General features: G+C 46.0%; 1 protein-coding gene across 2 annotated transcripts in view; it reads left to right on the top strand.

Annotated features, from left to right (window-relative positions):
• The window catches only part of LOC124594787 (COP9 signalosome complex subunit 4), an 81,930-nt gene that overhangs the window by 50,017 nt on the left and 11,910 nt on the right, over positions 1-20,003 (top strand). For both annotated transcript variants that reach the window (XM_047133203.1, XM_047133202.1), the window contains exon 4: positions 19,151-19,287. In XM_047133203.1, coding sequence (XP_046989159.1) covers positions 19,151-19,287 — 137 coding nt within the window. The remainder of the gene's footprint in view (positions 1-19,150; positions 19,288-20,003) is intronic.

The raw sequence follows: 20,003 nt of genomic DNA, 5'->3' as shown, positions 1-20,003 counted from the left end.
GTTCCACTGTAATTTTAAACTACTTCCGGTGTCTAACCTGGATATTGTCGGACCACCTTTCACTTAGCACAGTGCAGCAACTCATAGTGGCATGCATACTTGAACCCTACTATCGGCTCTTACCAACAGAAGTAGAGACTCGTCTTACCAGGCCATGGTTTTCCAGTCATCATGAGACCCAGAGAGGCAATGCAACTGATAATGTGCTGTTAGCAAAGGCACTCACATTGTTTGTGTGCTGCCATAGCCCATTAACATCAGATTTTGCTGCACTGTCCTAATGGACGCATTCGTTGTATGCCCCACATTGATTTCTATGGCTTTTTTCACCCAGAGTTGCTTGTTTGTTGGCACTTACACATCTACGGAAATGTCACTACTCTCAATCATTAAGTGAAGGCCATTGGCCACTGACTTGTCTGTGGTGAGGGGTAGTGCCTGAAATTCTAGCTCCAGCTACTATTCCACATTCAGAGTCTGTTAATTCATGTCATGCGACGATTATCATGTTGGATACCTTTCACATGAATCACCTCAGTAGAAATGACAGCTCTGCCAATGGTCTGTCCTTTTATACTTTTGTCACATCAGAGTATATTGCCATTATATGCTTAAAACACATATTACAGACCACTAAAGATGATTCACAAATAAAAGAAGTGAAATGTGTGTTACACACAGAAAACCCCCTTTCATTTACTTGAAAATATGGAATACATCTTGGTGAGGATAGAAGCATCTATGGAATGACTGAAAGCATATGAAACGATCAATTTTTAAGTGAAGATTCCTTTAGTGTTTGTTGTGTTCTATTTGGTGGGTGTATCAGTGAGGGTAACTGCCCAACTGGCTTATTGCAAAAACTATCATCTCTGACTAACACACATCCTCAAACAAAAACCCAAAAATTTCCAAATTTCAGCACTCCTGAAACTTCACTGACCTAATCCTACATGAAACCATCCAAGCACAAATTGTCTCAAACTGCCTATATTCCTTAAAGATAATTTTGCTCTTTGTCAATAACTTAGTGCAGATGATCTCAGAGGTGGACATTTTCATTTGAACAGTTAAGGCATCATCTCGTCACCATCTGATCAACCATCCGTATTGTTAAGATACTTCCTTTTTTCACCTATCTTGTTTGGGTACAACTGCTTATCAAAGAATCCTTCCTCTTTCAATCCGTTCCAGTCCCACCCATATCCCAAAAAAAGTTCCTTGTAGTTAGCAGGCTTGTCTTGCTGTGACCTACCCTACCTATGACAGACACAGAAACTTTGATCACATCCTGGAAATCTGCTAGTTTCTCTCAGATGCCCTCTCTAGTCTCCTATTTTTAAATCTTAACACTGGAGAAGCTCCAACCCTAGTCCAACTATGCTGTGCTTGCAAATGACCTGCTTTCTACTACCTATTAAGTGACAACATTACTTCATAAGATGAAGATGTGACACTCTTTTACTTGCCCCCCATGTGTTACTATAATGCAACACTATTCCATGCAGACATGGGACATATTGTTAATTTCTTCACCCAAGGTTCCACAGCCTCTACTTTTTTCCCCCCTCCATCAATGTGTTTGTGCTCCTAGCTTTGTATTTCTCCTCTAGCTATTTCTGCTTTAGCACTTTGTCACTCATTTTTAGGTGTCTGTATTTCCTTTTACCTACTTCATTAGCTGCAATTTTAAATTTTCTTCTGTCATATATATAATTTAATATCTTGTTATCCAAGAATTCCTGTAAGGGCATCTTTTTTTATTTAGAATAAAATGCCAACACCAATTACGCTTTCATTTTAAAAACCACGAATGTTTTCTGCTCCCAAAGCCACACACACACACACACACACACACACACACACACACACACACACAGAGAGAGAGAGAGAGAGAGAGAGAGAGAGAGAGAGAGAGAGAGAGAGAGAGACTTTCTTTTTATTTCCAGTTTTTCCGTTACTGCTTTCACTATTTCGTATTTCAGAGCAACAGATTCACCATATATTGTATTCCTTTCATTGAGTTGGTGGTTGTTCAATAGGCTCTATAAAAGTCGACATGATCTCTGGGTATTTCAACTTATCTGGATCTCATTTATTTAATTTTCTATGTGTCTGTAGTTTTCTTTAATCTTCACAACTAATAAACTGTGCTTAGTGTCCATACCATCTTCAGAAAATGTTTAACAGTTTAACACCTGGTTTGTAAATCTCTGTTGTCATTTGAAGAAATGGGTTAGTGCAGCTCTCGATTTAGGCAGTCATATGCAAGTCTCTTCACCTGTGCACAGCTACTGCAACGTACATCTGTTTGAACCTATTTATTGTATTGAAGTATTGGTCCCCTGTAAAAAATTTACCCTCCCACACTTCCATACATTACCAAAATGTCCTCATTACCTCAGGATGTGTCTTTTCAAGTGATCCCTTGCTTTGCAAAGAAACATTACAGTAAAAAGAAACATTACAGACTGGCCTGCTTAGATTTACTTCATATTCATAGGATTTGGAGGTCAGAGGCGGGGCATAAATTTCTTAAAGCAGTGCAACATAATTCTAAACATCTAAAAACTAAACAGGTCACTGTTGAAGATAAGATTTCCTAGCGTAATTGTGAAGTCAGTGGTTAAATTCTTGCTGCCAGCAACTTTATTTTTAGTTGTATGTAAGTTCTGTACTCATCACCCAAATCAAAATGTTACTGCCTAAATATTGGATGATAATTTTTTGATAATAAGAATTTTAATTTTTATTAGTAATGGAATGAAAATGAAGATACTCTCACTAAATTAAAATTTGGTAAAAAAAAAACCTGAATAACATTACTGATTCATATACACTCCTGGAGATTGAAATGAGAACACCGTGAATTCACTGTCCCAGGAAGGGGAAACTTTATTGACACATTCCTGGGGTCAGATACATCACATGATCACACTGACAGAACCACAGGCACATAGACACAGGCAACAGAGCATGCACAATGTCGGCACTAGTACAGTGTATATCCACCTTTCGCAGCAATGCAGGCTGCTATTCTCCCATGGAGGCAATCGTAGAGATGCTGGATGTAGTCCTGTGGAACGGCTTGCCATGCCATTTCCACCTGGCGCCTCAGTTGGACCAGCGTTCGTGCTGGACGTGCAGACCGCGTGACACGACGCTTCATCCAGTCCCAAACATGCTCAATGGGGGACAGATCCGGAGATCTTGCTGGCCAGGATAGTTGACTTACACCTTCTAGAGCACGTTGGGTGGCACGGGATACATGCGGACGTGCATTGTCCTGTTGGAACAGCAAGTTCCTTTGCCGGTCTAGGAATGGTAGAACGATGGGTTCGATGACGGTTTGGATGTACCGTGCACTATTCAGTGTCCCCTCGACGATCACCAGTGGTGTACGGCCAGTGTAGGAGATCGCCCCCCACACCATGATGCCGGGCGTTGGCCCTGTGTGCCTCGGTCGTATGCAGTCCTGATTGTGGCGCTCACCTGCACGGCGCCAAACACGCATACGACCATCATTGGCACCAAGGCAGAAGCGACTCTCATCGCTGAAGACAACACATCTCCATTCGTCCCTCCATTCACGCCTGTCGCGACACCACTGGAGGCGGGCTGCACGATGTTGGGGCGTGAGCGGAAGACGGCCTAACGGTGTGCGGGACCGTAGCCCAGCTTCATGGAGATGGTTGCGAATGGTCCTCGCCGATACCCCAGGAGCAACAGTCTCCCTAATTTGCTGGGAAGTGGCGGTGCGGTCCCCTACGGCACTGCGTAGGATCCTACGGTCTTGGCGTGCATCCGTGCGTCGCTGCGGTCCGGTCCCAGGTCAACGGGCACGTGCACCTTCCGCCGACCACTGGTGACAACATCGATGTACTGTGGAGACCTCACGCCCCACGTGTTGAGCAATTCGGCGGTACGTCCACCCGGCCTCCCGCATGCCCACTATACGCCCTCGCTCAAAGTCCGTCAACTGCACATACGGTTCACGTCCACGCTGTCGCGGCATGCTACCAGTGTTAAAGACTGCGATGGAGCTCCGTATGCCACGGCAAACTGGCTGACACTGACGGCGGCGGTGCACAAATGCTGCGCAGCTAGCGCCATTCGACGGCCAACACCGCGGTTCCTGGTGTGTCCGCTGTGCCGTGCGTGTGATCATTGCTTGTACAGCCCTCTCGCAGTGTCCGGAGCAAGTATGGTGGGTCTGACACACCGGTGTCAATGTGTTCTTTTTTCCTTTTCCAGGAGTGTATTTTTTCCTCTTAACTGTAAGGCATTCTGTATGCACATGTTGAACTTTAATTTATTTTCATGTGATTTATATATCTATATAAAATGCTATGTTTATTTAAAAAAAAATCTTATAAAATATTTACACAGTGAGACTGTTACGAAATTCCATCCTGGATTTTCCAATGTTTGATAAAATATTGATATTAATAAACATTTTCCATTCGATAATACAGAATCAAAATGAAAATATAAAATGTTGCTACTAGTCTCAATTGAACCTCTGACTTGTTGATTTCTAGGCTTCTATGCTACCCACTCAGCTACAGGCAGTTTTGTTAAAATACTTCAAATATTTTATACTTGACAATGGGCAAGTATTATGTCTTCAAAGGTGATTTTTTTTTTTTAAAGTTTTTTCTTACTGATTTGGGTAAGTGATGTCCAGTCATGACCTTCAGATCTTGTAAGGGCCAGTCCATAAGTTTCCTTGACAGTCAGGCTGCACCATAATCTTTTTTTCCCCCCCAATTTGATTCAGTACCTCCTCATTAGTCGACAATCTAGCTATCTTATTTTCAGCATTCTTCTGTAGCACCACATATCAAAAGCTTCTATTCTCTTCTTGTCTGACCTGGTCACTGTCAGTGTTTTACTTCATTACAAGGCTACTGTCCAGACAAATGCATTTTGAAAAGACTTCCTAACATTTTAAATATTACATTTTAACAAATTTCTTTTCCTCAGTAATGCCTTTTTTTTTTTTTTTTTTTGTTTTTGTTTTTTTTTTTTTTCCCCCTACTGCCATTCTGCATTTGTATCATCTCTACTTTGGCCGTCATTTATTTTACAGTCCAAATAGCAACTCATTCGCTTTTAGTGCCTCATTCCGTAATTGATTTCCTCAGCACACCTGGTTTAATTCATCTACATTTCATTACCATTTCTTTGTTTATGTTCATTTTATAATTTCAAGACTCTTTCCATTTTGTTCAACAGCTTTTCCATGTTGTCTGACAGAAATGAAATATCATCGGCAAACCTCCCTAACTTAGATTCCCTTTAGAAATTTCTCCTTCATTTCCTTCACTGCTTGCTTAACATACACATTGAATTACATTGGGGATTGGGGATTCATAGTGTAGTCCAGTTGTCATTATCAATAGCTTTCTCTAAACTTACTAACAAAAAATGTAGGTTTGCCTTCCTTCGATTTTTCTTCTAAACTATGTCCTAAGGTCTGTGTTGCCTTCCATGTTCCTACGTTTCTTGGAATCTACACTGATCTTTGCTGAAGTCAGTCTTTAATAGTTTTTCCTTTCTTCTGTAGTTACATGGTGATTCAAAAAGAAAGAACAGATTTAATTTGTTTATTAAAAACTTTAAAGATAGAAATGGTGCAGTTCAGGGCATAAGCTCACGATTGATAGAAAATAAACTAATGCTTAATCACAATAAGACTCAGTTTTTACTGTTCCTAAAACACATTTCAATAAAACGCTGTGTATCCTACATTCATGGACATATAAATGAGCATTTTAGTACAACTGCACAAAGTAAATAGTAGTAATGCCATCTACATTCTGTGTAAGGAAAGATTACATAGTGGGTTTCCTTTCCAGAAATAAAATTTGAATGTTGGTTGTTTAAGATTCTGTTACACCTTGTGTAGAAAGAAAAATTTCCACTAGCATGTTGCTAAATTAAACAGTGGCGGGATCATAGCCTTTCAAAAGAGGTCTTGATTGTTCTGTGATATTGCTGCTTGTGTTAGTTGGGGTCCCATGAATGTTCTGCATATATACAATTGATGGGTTGAGGTGGCCATACTTGATGCTATGCAAGATCTCAGTGACACCATGTGACTAGTTGTTCACTCAACCATGCAGGATCGTACAAGGTCACAGAATCCTTGTCATTGGATGCAAAAGAGACTCACTGAAACTGAATGTGTTTTGTGCACTTTCTATTCAGACTGTTTATGGACCTTTCTTTTTTATGGAGGAAGTTGTGACATGAATGTCCTACATGGACATACTGCAAAATTGGTTTTGTTTTCTCAACTTCTTGAAGATCCCATTTTTTTTATTTTTATGCACAACGGCATCCTGTTGTACTTTCACATTGATATGCTGCGTTATCTTAGCACTACTATCACACAATGGTGAATTGGAAGAGTTGGACAACTATATCATGTTCATTGCTTTTGGCCTAGCAGGTCACCAGATCTCACACCTAGCGTTGCAGTTTGACTCTCCCTCTCCCCCCCTCTCCCCCCTCTCCCCCCTCTCCCCCCCTCTCCCCCCCCTCTCCCCCCCTCTCCCCCCCTCTCCCCCCCTCTCCCCCCCTCTCCCCCCCCTCTCCCCCCCTCTCCCCCCCTCTCCCCCCCCTCTCCCCCCCTCTCCCCCCTCTCCCCCCCTCTCCCCCCCTCTCCCCCCTCTCCCCCCCTCTCCCCCTCTCCCCCCCCTCTCCCCCCCTCTCCGCCCCCCTCTCCGCCCCCCCCTCTCCGCCCCCCTCTCCGCCCCCCTCTCCGCCCCCCCTCTCCGCCCCCCTCTCCGCCCCCCCTCTCCGCCCCCCTCTCTCCGCCCCCCTCTCCGCCCCCCTCTCCGCCCCCCCTCTCCGCCCCCCTCTCCGCCCCCCTCTCGCCCCCCCTCTCCGCCCCCCTCTCCGCCCCCCCCTCTCCGCCCCCCTCTCCGCCCCCCTCTCCGCCCCCCTCTCCGCCCCCCTCTCCGCCCCCCTCTCCGCCCCCCTCTCCGCCCCCCCTCTCCGCCCCCCTCTCCGCCCCCCTCTCCGCCCCCCTCTCCGCCCCCTCTCGCCCCCCCTCTCCGCCCCCCCTCTCTCCGCCCCCCTCTCTCTCCGCCCCCCCTCTCTCGCCCCCCCTCTCTCCGCCCCCCTCTCTCCGCCCCCCTCTCTCCGCCCCCCTCTCTCCGCCCCCCTCTCTCCGCCCCCCTCTCTCCGCCCCCCTCTCTCCGCCCCCCTCTCTCCGCCCCCCCTCTCCTCCGCCCCCCCCCTCTCCGCCCCCCTCTCTCCGCCCCCCCTCTCTCCGCCCCCCTCTCTCCGCCCCCCTCTCTCGCCCCCCCTCTCTCCGCCCCCCTCTCTCCGCCCCCTCTCTCCGCCCCCCTCTCTCCGCCCCCCTCTCTCCGCCCCCCTCTCTCCGCCCCCCTCTCCCCCCCTCTCGCCCCCCCTCTCGCCCCCCCCCTCTCGCCCCCCCCTCTCGCCCCCCCTCTCGCCCCCCCTTTCCCCCCCTCTTCCCCCCCTCTCCCCCCCTCTTCCCCCCCCTCTTCCCGTGCCTATACCTGACAACTCTGGATAATGAAGGCAAATTACCACATTGCTGGCTGTGATGACATTGCGTCTGGCCTAAATATGCCCATTTCCAAAACCTCAGTCTGCAACAAGTCATCCTATATGCATCTCAGATTGCAGTGGAATGACTGTTTCAGTAGTTACAGGTTAACTTTACTGGTGAATCATAATGTGCTGCATGCTGCTGAGAAAGTCACGTCAGACCACAGCCAGCCATCTGTAGTGGGACTTTGCCACTGCAAGTTGCCACTGCTGTTGGCCATTACCTTGTTTGATGATGAGGATGAGCGCGGGCCTCCCCCAGGAGAAGGGCGGTACAAATTGACTGCAAACTATCACATACAACATGTTGGATGAGACATCTGAGTACACCCTCCGGCTGAACCCTGTGTTGCCGATTGGAGTCCTGGGCATCCACCTTCGCAACACTTTTCGTCCATGATGTGCTATTGGCACCTCCTTAAACACACAGTCGTACAGTGGGCGAGCCGCACTAGCTGCCAGCGAGTCATGGTAGGCTTTCACCTACAGACTCCTGTACTGACCACCTGCATGACACCACCACTGGGTCCTGATCAGTAAAACAGCTGCAGCTGACAAAGCACTGTATTCTTAATCCTTGTCACACATGTGTGCGAATCGGCACACATTCCACTGTGCTGGAGGAGAAAATCCATACTTTAAATTACTAGTAGTAAATAAGATTCCAGGCAACCTGTTTCACTGAATCCATAGGATGTGCAGCAACCAAGTACGCCAGCTTCCTAGCTAGGCCTCGTCCACCAATTGCATCACCATCTCATCTACTCAGTTCACACCCATTAAAAATCCAGACCTGAAGGGTGACCATTGCAGACCATTATCAATAAATTACTATGTTTATGTCCTCACTACCAGTGCTTATTCTTTGGCCAGGATACTAGGTGAAAGCAACCTTGGTGTTGCCAGCTTTTGAATGACTCTGCTTACAAACTTTTACTACTGCGATCCCATTTCAGAAGCCCTGTCTGACCAACAATAATTCTCCTCAATTTATCTCACATCTAACACCAGCTACACCCACATAGCTACTTTATCTGAACACAAAGCTCCATCAGCTCAACTCCACTTGTCTCTTAAACTAGCTGTCCTAACTAGCTGTCCTAACTAGCTGTCCTAACTAGCTGTCCTAACTAGCTGTCCTAACCTACTAGCTGTCCTAACTAGCTGTCCTAACTAGCTGTCCTAACTAGCTGTCCTAACTAGCTGTCCTAACTAGCTGTCCTAACTAGCTGTCCTAACTAGCTGTCCTAACTAGCTGTCCTAACTAGCTGTCCTAACCTAGCTGTCCTAACTAGCTGTCCTAACTAGCTGTCCCTAACTAGCTGTCCTAACTAGCTGTCCTAACTAGCTGTCCTAACTAGCTGTCCTAACTAGCTGTCCTAACTAGCTGTCCTAACTAGCTGTCCTAACTAGCTGTCCTAACTAGCTGTCCTAACTAGCTGTCCTAACTAGCTGTCCTAACTAGCTGTCCTAACTAGCTGTCCTAACTAGCTGTCCTAACTAGCTGTCCTAACTAGCTGTCCTAACTAGCTGTCCTAAACTAGCTAAGCTGTCCTAACTAAGCTGTCCTAACTAGCTGTCCTAACTAGCTGTCCTAACTAGCTGTCCTAACTAGCTGTCCTAACTAGCTGTCCTAAACTAGCTGTCCTAACTAGCTGTCCTAACTAGCTGTCCTAACTAGCTGTCCTAACTAGCTGTCCTAACTAGCTGTCCTAACTAGCTGTCCTAACTAGCTGTCCTAACTAGCTGTCTAAGCTGTCCTAACTAGCTGTCCTAACTAGCTGTCCTAACTAGCTGTCCTAACTAGCTGTCCTAACTAGCTGTCCCTAACTAGCTGTCCTAACTAGCTGTCCTAACTAGCTGTCCTAACTAGCTGTCCTAACTAGCTGTCCTAACTAGCTGTCCTAACTAGCTGTCCTAACTAGCTGTCCTAACTAGCTGTCCTAACTAGCTGTCCTAACTAGCTGTCCTAACTAGCTGTCCTAACTAGCTGTCCTAACTAGCTGTCCTAACTAGCTGTCCTAACTAGCTGTCCTAACTAGCTGTCCTAACTAGCTGTCCTAACTAGCTGTCCTAACTAGCTGTCCTAACTAGCGTCCTACTAGCTGTCCTAACTAGCTGTCCTAACTAGCTGTCCTAACTAGCTGTCCTAACTAGCTGTCCTAACTAGCTGTCCTAACTAGCTGTCCCTAACTAGCTGTCCTAACTAGCTGTCCTAACTAGCTGTCCTAACTAGCTGTCCTAACTAGCTGTCCTAACTAGCTGTCCTAACTAGCTGTCCTAACTAGCTGTCCTAACTAGCTGTCCTAACTAGCTGTCCTAACTAGCTGTCCTAACTAGCTGTCCTAACTAGCTGTCCTAACTAGCTGTCCTAACTAGCTGTCCTAACTAGCTGTCCTAACTAGCTGTCCTAACTAGCTGTCCTAACTAGCTGTCCTAACTAGCTGTCCTAACTAGCTGTCCTAACTAGCTGTCCTAACTAGCTGTCCTAACTAGCTGTCCTAACTAGCTGTCCTAACTAGCTGTCCTAACTAGCTGTCCTAACTAGCTGTCCTAACTAGCTGTCCTAACTAGCTGTCCTAACTAGCTGTCCTAACTAGCTGTCCTAACTAGCTGTCCTAACTAGCTGTCCTAACTAGCTGTCCTAACTAGCTGTCCTAACTAGCTGTCCTAACTAGCTGTCCTAACTAGCTGTCCTAACTAGCTGTCCTAACTAGCTGTCCTAACTAGCTGTCCTAACTAGCTGTCCTAACTAGCTGTCCTAACTAGCTGTCCTAACTAGCTGTCCTAACTAGCTGTCCTAACTAGCTGTCCTAACTAGCTGTCCTAACTAGCTGTCCTAACTAGCTGTCCTAACTAGCTGTCCTAACTAGCTGTCCTAACTAGCTGTCCTAACTAGCTGTCCTAACTAGCTGTCCTAACTAGCTGTCCTAACTGTAGCTGTCCTAACTAGCTGTCCTAACTAGCTGTCCTAACTAGCTGTCCTAACTAGCTGTCCTAACTAGCTGTCCTAACTAGCTGTCCTAACTAGCTGTCCTAACTAGCTGTCCTAACTAGCTGTCCTAACTAGCTGTCCTAACTAGCTGTCCTAACTAGCTGTCCTAACTAGCTGTCCTAACTAGCTGTCCTAACTAGCTGTCCTAACTAGCTGTCCTAACTAGCTGTCCTAACTAGCTGTCCTAACTAGCTGTCCTAACTAGCTGTCCTAACTAGCTGTCCTAACTAGCTGTCCTAACTAGCTGTCCTATCTAGCTGTCCTAACTAGCTGTCCTAACTAGCTGTCCTAACTAGCTGTCCTAACTAGCTGTCCTAACTAGCTGTCCTAACTAGCTGTCCTAACTAGTGTCCTAACTAGCTGTCCTAACTAGCTGTCCTAACTAGCTGTCCTAACTAGCTGTCCTAACTAGCTGTCCTAACTAGCTGTCCTAACTAGCTGTCCTAACTAGCTGTCCTAACTAGCTGTCCTAACTAGCTGTCCTAACTAGCTGTCCTAACTAGCTGTCCTAACTAGCTGTCCTAACTAGCTGTCCTAACTAGCTGTCCTAACTAGCTGTCCTAACTAGCTGTCCTAACTAGCTGTCCTAACTAGCTGTCCTAACTAGCTGTCCTAACTAGCTGTCCTAACTAGCTGTCCTAACTAGCTGTCCTAACTAGCTGTCCTAACTAGCTGTCCTAACTAGCTGTCCTAACTAGCTGTCCTAACTAGCTGTCCTAACTAGCTGTCCTAACTAGCTGTCCTAACTAGCTGTCCTAACTAGCTGTCCTAACTAGCTGTCCTAACTAGCTGTCCTAACTAGCTGTCCTAACTAGCTGTCCTAACTAGCTGTCCTAACTAGCTGTCCTAACTAGCTGTCCTAACTAGCTGTCCTAACTAGCTGTCCTAACTAGCTGTCCTAACTAGCTGTCCTAACTAGCTGTCCTAACTAGCTGTCCTAACTAGCTGTCCTAACTAGCTGTCCTAACTAGCTGTCCTAACTAGCTGTCCTAACTAGCTGTCCTAACTAGCTGTCCTAACTAGCTGTCCTTTTGTGGCTAGTTACAACACTTACATGGAAAGATTACGTACCTTTCTTGGCCTGCATCCAACAAATTGTTCGAAGACTCCCTTGCTATTCCTAAGATGTATACAGCTCCTATATTGCCTGTCTACAGTTAGTCTCATTCCCTCCGGACTTCTTGTTGTGACTGTTGTGTTTGTGTATATCAACAGCCCCCTGTTCATGTCCTTATCAAGGAACATTACCATGGAACACTACTCTTCCCTGTCGCCTCCTGATGCCTCAGTTATTTCTTCTTTGAAGGCCAAACCAACAAATAAATCCCCAGAATTTTCTTGAGTACTAAGGACACCATCCTTTGCTACCTATAGGAATCCTTCCTTCCTTCTTGAAACATTCGATTCCATATCTGATTCAGATAAATCATCTTTGTAATTTGGACCCGTAAACATAATCTCTATATATTCTCCCAAATCTGCTTCACCTAGTCCTCAACTCAATAGGTATCTTGGGTTTATTGATCTTATGCACCAACAAATCACTAATTTTACTGCTGTCAACTGTTCACATAAAATACCTCAACTACAGACTTGGAACTCAGTGGTGCCAAATATGCAACGAAAAGGCACAGTTTTTTTAAATATGCTGAAAACCTTGCCGGGGCCTTTCAGACAATAATATCCTGACTGTCTAGACCAGAAAAAGATTTTGTGTTACATTTCTTTTTCACGACTCCAGCAGAACTGCTGCAGCAAATCAAGTGTCAGCCTAGGCTTTTTTAAAACACCCACCACAGACTTTGCCAGGACAAGACTGACTAGACTAGCTCCCAGTGTGCCCTGATGGCAGATATACCCAATCTAACACACTACTCTTGTCCACCCCACCCATCCCACTCCTCAGCCCCTACTCCAATTACTGCATCTCTCAGCCAACGTAATGCAATACCCTAGTCCATACCAATGTCACTCCTGCAGCCTTTGTTTCATTTCTCCATGGAAAAACCGGGTACATGACCTGGCCAGTAAATGAATAACTTTTCAAGGCAGTCACTCTTCCTATTCACCTCCCAGGGGGCTTTCCACTCTTCAGCAGTTTAGTGTTTGGCTACCACAGGGCCCCCAGCCTTAGCAGCATCTTTTCGCTTACATGCTGCAAGTTTATCCTTTTGCTGTTCTTTTTCCCTCCCCTAGGGAACATGCCTTCGCTGTTTTTGGAACTGTATTCTGCATTTTCGGTAGTCAATATCAGAATACTGCTTCTCATTCCTTTTTCCCCCCCCTTCATTCACCTTATCCTATCCTTCCTCTGCTTCGTTGTTTGAGGTTCTCTTTTTCTCCTTCCTTCCTGTGCACTCGTGAAGGCTGTCAGACGCATAACAAGTGACTGGTTAATACATAATTCCCAGCTCTGCATGAACAGGTAGGGTTCGCACATACCCCTGGTACAGGCCAGGCCCAGGCCCAGGAGGGGTGATAGCCTGAGCTGCTGCCTTCCCAAATTGCCAATTGGCCCCTCTGTCAGGTGCTTGGGAGGTATGACCTGAAACGTGAACAGTCACCGAAGGCAGGGGCACCACCTTCTAAAGGGGGCCCCCAGTTGGAAGGAGCGCACTATCGGAGATCCTGGCAGTCAAGGGGGATTGTCTCACAGTGAGCCAATCATCTTCACAGTCAATGGCTACAAAACATGAACTGAATGAGACTACTGATTCAAAGACCCTCACAGCTGCACCACAGTTGCTTGTGATTTCATGTACTGAAGACTGTCATTCTTTCGCCATGGTAAATCCATTTATTATTTGGAAAGGTGTTGATGCAATTGCTGGCTGTGTGAAATCTTGCTCTCGTTTACGCAGTGGCACTTTGCTTTTGGAGACTACTTCTGATTCTGTAGCACAACAACTGCTTGCAGCTTTGCTCCTCCATGGCTATCTTGTTCTTGTTGAGGCCGATTTAATGCCGAATTCTTCCTGTGGTGTTATTTACGCTAGGCTGCTCGATGGTCTGACTGACTGAGGCAGAAATTCAGAAGTGCCTCTCTGATCAGGGTGTCATTGCAATCCATCGGGTGATGAAAAAAGCACCTGCCTCCTTAATGCCCACTCTTTCTCACTTTTGGTAGTGGTTGTTCCATCAAAGATCAAAGCAGGTTATGAAGTTACCACAAGTGGACCATATATTCTGAACCTGATGCACTTGAGAGTCCTGTCAGCACCCAGCCAAATGTGTAACCTGTGGTAGGGATGCTCACAAGGGCGATTGTCCACTGCCTCCTTCCTGCTGCATCAACTGCGATGGCGACCACGCTTCATCCTACCACAATTGTCCCATGTATCTTGATGAGTGGACTGTCCAAGAGATCAGGGTGAAGGAAAAGTGCCTTACCCGGTTGCTCACAAATTGTTGGCTTGTCGGAAACCCTGTGTTGTACAGTACTGTTCTTTCTACATCTCACTCCACCGAGGACATGGCCACACAGACATGGGACCTCAAATTTAGCACCACGCTTTTGAAATCGCCCAGCCTCATTGTAATGTCCCCGTCTCCTCCTCCAGCTGAGCAGCACACCACCAAACTTTCACCTCATGGGGCGAGGCTACCAGCTACATAACCGGCAGGTCAGAAATGACAGAAGGAATACTCCTGTGGAGGCTTCCTAAATCCCTCCAGCCAACCAACATCTGAATCTTGCTCTGCCAACTGAAAGGCTTCAAGAAATCAATCAAAGGCAAATAGTCTTCTTCTTTGCCAACTCGATGGTCCTCTTAGACAGTGTTGCCATGTGATACCATTGCCTATCCGATATCCGTGTCGCCGGTGCATACCACCAACCCTTTTTCTGCCCTAAATCTGCAGGATGACAGAAGAATGCCAACGCTTCTGTAGACCTCAAGGAGCGGGATCCTGCTGCTTCTGTGCCCTGTAGCAGCGAATCTGAAGGCTGGCACTCAGCAGCTGCCGAGGTGACACCCCTTCATATTTACTTCGTCATGACTCCTCCAATGGAACGTTCATGGTTGTTGATCTAACAAAGAGGATTTACGGCTGATTCTGACTCCACTCATAACTGTTCCCATTTGGACCTATCCTTCTGCACTGCCCAGCTTGCCCATCGTCGCAAGTGGCCAGTTCTCTCTAACACGTACTTCACCAACCATTTCCTGTGTGCTATCCATTTGCAGGGTCCATTTGTTCTCTTCCTTCAGGAAACAAAATTGCATTCTTACAACCACTTTCAGCTTTTGCATTTCCTCTCGGTCGTTTCTGATCTTCCCCCAGCAGACGGTGTTCCCTCTCATGGGGGAGTCACAGTGCTCATACAGGATGACATTCATAGTCTACCTATCACACTAACTAAACGCCTTCAAGCTGTTGCAGTTTGGCTTTTCCTTTCTCACTTGACCTTTCTCCTTTGTACCATTTATATCCCTCGACTATTTGATGTCACCAGGGCAGACTTGCTCCAGCTTACTGGGCAGCCACCTCACCCCTTTCTGCTGCTCGGTGACTTTAATACACATCATCCCCTTTGGGGTTCTCCCAGAACCTGTCTGAGAGGTGCCCCTCTTAGCTGATCTTCTCAATCAACTTAACCTCTTCTGCCTTAACACTGGAGCATCCACATTCCTTCCAGACTCCACACAACTGTTCCCATTTGGACCTATCCTTTTGCACTGCCCAGCTTGCCCATCGTCGCAAGTGGCCAGTTCTCTCTAACACATACTTCAGCAACCATTTCCTGTGTGCTATCCATTTGCAGACACCTACCCCATCTACGTGCACACCCAAATGGAAGCTTACTATGGCCGACTGGGAGCTTTACTCCTCCCTGACAACCTTTGACGAACAACATTTCCCTAATTGTGATGATCATGTAGAATATCTTACAAATGTTATCCTTACCACCGTAGAACATTCCATTCCTCGCACTTCATCTTTACCACGTCATGTCCCTATCCATTGGTGGACTGAGGCATGCCACGACGCAATTCATGTGCGGAGATGTGCTCTCTGCATATTTAACCGTCATCTTAAGAGGGCAGACTGCATTTATTATAAACAGTTGTGTGCACAGTGTCATCGCATTCTTTGGGATAGCAAAAAAGATAGCTGGATTTCATTCACTAGCTCTGTTAATAGTTCCACTCCCTCTTCCATCATGTGGGCCAATCTCCAACAGCTCTCTGGGACCAAGATCCATTCCCCAATTTCCCACCTGACGGTAGGGACAGTATCATCGTGGACCCTACTGCTATGTCCAACACCTTAGGTCGCCATTTTGTGGAGATTTCGAGCTCCTCCCACTATCACCCTGCCTTCCTCCATCGGAAATGAGCGGAGGTGGTTTGGATGATACCCTTCTCTTCTCAGAATCATGAGTGCTACAATGCTGCCGTTACTATGAGGGAGCTAGATCTTGCTCTGACTTCATTCCGATCCTCACCCCAGGCCCAGATGATGCTAACATCCAGATGTTGCTGCACATTTCTCCTGTGGGCAAGCCCTTTCTGCTTCATAAGTACAACCACATCTGGGCAAGAGGGGTATGTTTCGCAGATGCTGGTGTGAAGCCACTGTCATACCTATACCCAGGCCAGTAAGGACAAACACCTTCCTTATAGCTACTGCCTCGTATCTCTTACCAGTTGTGTTTGCAAGGTGATGGAACGAATGATTCGTGCCCTGCTGGTTTGGTGACCAGAGTCTTGCAATTCACTGATGAATGCATAGTGTGGAGTTTGAGAATGGCGTTCTGCAGTTGACCATCTCTTTCCTTTGTCCACCAATGTCTGAATGGTTTTCTGGGGAAACCCTAGACTGTGGCCTTGTTTTTCGATTTGGAGAAGGCCTATGACACCAGCTGGAGAACTGGTATCATCTGTACTCTTTACACATGGGCCTTCCGTGCTGCCTGCCCTGTTTCCTTCAGGCACTTTTAAAAGGCCAAGTTTTCAAGGTGCATGTGGGTTCTGCCTTGTCGGACACCTTTATTCAGGAAAACAGTGTGCCTCAGGGCTCTGTCCTGAGCGTCATCCTCTTTGCTATTGCCATTAACCCTGTAATGGCCTGTCTCGCACTGGGCATCTTTGACTCCCTTTCTGTTGACAAATTTTGCCATCTATTGCAGTTTTCCATGGACCTGTCTCACTGAGCGGCATCTTCAGCGACGTCTTGATCATCTTTACTTCTGGAGCATCGACAATGGCTTTAGCTTTCCTACTGACAAAAGCGTCTGTATTAATTTCTGGCGATGTAATTGGTTTCTCCCACCACCTTTACATCTTCGTTGAAACTACGAAATTCCTGGGGCTCATGCTCGATAGGACACTCTCTTGTTCCTCCCATGTGTCATTACTTGACAGCCCGCTGTGCTTGATTCCTCAATGCCCTACGTGTCCTCAGTGGTACTTTCTGGGGTGCCAATTGAACCACCACCCTCAGTTTGTACCAGTCCCTTGTCTGTTCAAAACTCGACTATGGGTGCTTTGTTTATGTGTTTGTGCATCCATCCCTCTCTTTTGCGCTGTCTCAACACTATCCATCATCATGGCATCCATTTGGCCATGGGCACCTTTTACAGTATCCCAGTTGAGTGTCTGTATGCTGAAGCTGCTGAACTACCACTGTCGTACCGCCTTGACTTTCTCCTCAGCAGGTGTGCATGCCATTTGCCTGCCATGCGTGGCCACCCATCCTATGCCTCCTTTGATGATTCCTTTGATTGCCAGTATGGGGCACGTCCCTCTTCTCTGTTACCTCCTGGAGTTCGCTTTCGGCACTTCTAGGGTGACTTAAATTCTCACTACCTGCAACTTTCCTGGTGGCTGTGAATCCTTCACCACCTTGGCTTTGTGAAGCAACCCATGTTAACGTTGGCCTTCATTCGTTTCCTAAGGACACTACTCCAGCCTCGGTCTATCACCTTCAGTTTCATGACCTTCACATGGAACTTCGTGATAGTACCTTTCTATACACTGATGGCTCTCGGACTAACTATGGGGTTGGGTGTGCCTTCATCATTGGCACCTGTGTCTTTCGATATGGGCTTCTGGCACACTGCTCAGTGTTTACAGCTGAGCTCTTCACTCTGTATCAAGCCGTGGAGTACATCCAGCAACACAGCCTTTTCATTTGTGTTGTCTGCTCAGACTCACTCAGCACTCTTCAAAACTATGTGCACTGTACACTGCCCATCCCTTAGTGCAGTGGGTCCAGGAAAACTGTCACTTGCTCACTCTTGGTGGAGCCAGTGTGATGTTTCTGAGAGTTCCTGGTCATGTCAGTCTGCCAGGAAACGAGGCTGCAGTCCTCGTACCTCAGCCCATAAGTTCCTGTATTCCCTCCGATGATCTCTGTGTTGCCGTCTGGTTGGTGGTGGTGTCCCTTTGGCATTGCCAATTGTCCTCCCTTCATGGGAATAATCTCCGTCTTCTTAAGCCTCTCCCAAGGGCTTGGATGACCACCTCTCGGCTCTCCTGCTGGGAGGAGGTCATTTTAACTAGGCTGCATATTGGGCACTGCCTTTGTAGCCATCGTCATTTGATAAGTGGCAATACCCCACCACTTTGTACACATTGTGCCAAAGTTTTAACTGTCTGCCACTTCCTGATGGAATGCACATTTTTTAACCTTTACATTTCCAATTGGGTTTGCCATCTGAGTTATTGGCCATTGTAGCAAATGACGCCCGGGCTGTCGACCACTTCTTACTCTTTATCCACCAAAGGAACATGGCAAAGGCCATTTAATTTTTAGTTTTGGACTTCCTTTTCTGTATGGCGTCTTTTTCCATGTGCCTGTTTTTATCTGTCTTCTATTATGTCAGTTGGGACTGATGTTTAGTCATTTTTTAACTCCCCTCTGTCTTCGTATTTATAGATTTGACTTGGGCGCATATGACCCCAGTAGTTTCTTGCGCCCTAAAGCAAAACAAAACCAAAAACCAAACAAAGCAGTGGCTGGCCACTGGCTGCGTAACGTAACTGTGCTTCTTGGGCATCTTCAACTTCCAGACATTAAGCAAGGAAAAATTTGAATCATGTTCTTAACTCCTTATTTGTAGCTATAGGAGTGCTTTCAAAGGATGATAGGATTGTTTCAAAGTGGCTGATAGTGGTCTCACTACTCAGTTATTTGCTATAGTAAGGTATTCATCACTGCTCACATTGTGGCGCTAATGGTAATTTGTTGATGTAATAGTCACCTTTGTAAGCTATTATGCTTGGTAAAACAGGTTTGGGCATTGTAAAAATAAGGGATATTGTATGTCATAACAGGAAGCTCCAAGAAGTTTACAGCAGAAACATTACTTCTATTTTCAGTCTATTGATAAACTTACTTTTGTTTCACATGAAGTTTGTTCTCAGTGAATTACCGCTCAGAGCTCAATACTGAAAAATATAATTTGAAACTTCAAAATGTATTTGATATGTGTTGCTAATATGTTGAACATAGGCTTTTCTGATAATTATAACGTTTTATTTTTCGTGTTTGGCAATTGTATAAAAGTTGTGAAATGCAAGCCAAACTGTATAGATACTAGAAGTTACATCCATTTTTCAGGTTCAGCCTCGTGTTATCTCCTTTGAAGAGCAGGTAGCTGCCATCCGTCAACATCTTGCTGAGATCTACGAACGTGAGCAAGCATGGAGAGAAGCAGCTAATGTTTTGGTGGGAATTCCATTGGAAACAGGCCAGAAGTAAGTAATTTATTTCTGTCTAAAATCTGCAGGTGGAACAGATAAAAGGGCTGTTACCAAAACATGAGTGAATGAGTGAGTGAAATGCAGACAGTATACGTGAAAGTATATTATTATTTTATCCATGATTGGGGGGGGGGGGGGGGGGAGAATACTGCAGCCCAAAACTAGATAGTGTGTTGCTTGTTGTTCTTTTTTTTCTTCAGTGTTATTGACAGTTTCATTTTGAGTGCATAACATGGGATGTTACGGAATTCCAGGTGCTTACCTTCCATTATGAGCTGTGGGTAGTGTCTAGTACTCCATTATCTAGAATGTGGATAGTGTTTAGTTCTCCATTATCTAGAACTTCAGAGTTATTGGTTGTAGTCTCTCTCATATTGACTGCTGCTGCCATGAGTGCAGATGCCTAGTAGTAAGTTTCGTTTTTTCTTGTGGCTTACACTAATTTTCTTCAGTATTTTTATTGCATTTTGAAGAACACAGCCACTCCCCATACTCACACTGCATGACTATTCTGCCTAGTTGGAATACCAATTGCATGGAATAAAGCTTCAGAACTAAGCATTACTTAATCTGCTTTCTAGATATGTTCTCCTCCACAATTGATGCGATGTGCCCAGCATGGTTTCCACTTCCAGAAGAAGTTATGGTATGCCTCTTGCAGATGATTTCGTTTTCTGAGCAAGAGTCACACGCCAACAGGGATGAATGTG

Source organism: Schistocerca americana, chromosome 2 (assembly GCF_021461395.2).
Source record: "Schistocerca americana isolate TAMUIC-IGC-003095 chromosome 2, iqSchAmer2.1, whole genome shotgun sequence".
In the NCBI taxonomy this organism is placed as follows: Eukaryota; Metazoa; Arthropoda; class Insecta; order Orthoptera; family Acrididae; genus Schistocerca; species Schistocerca americana.
This window is presented reverse-complemented; position numbering and strand designations above follow the sequence as displayed.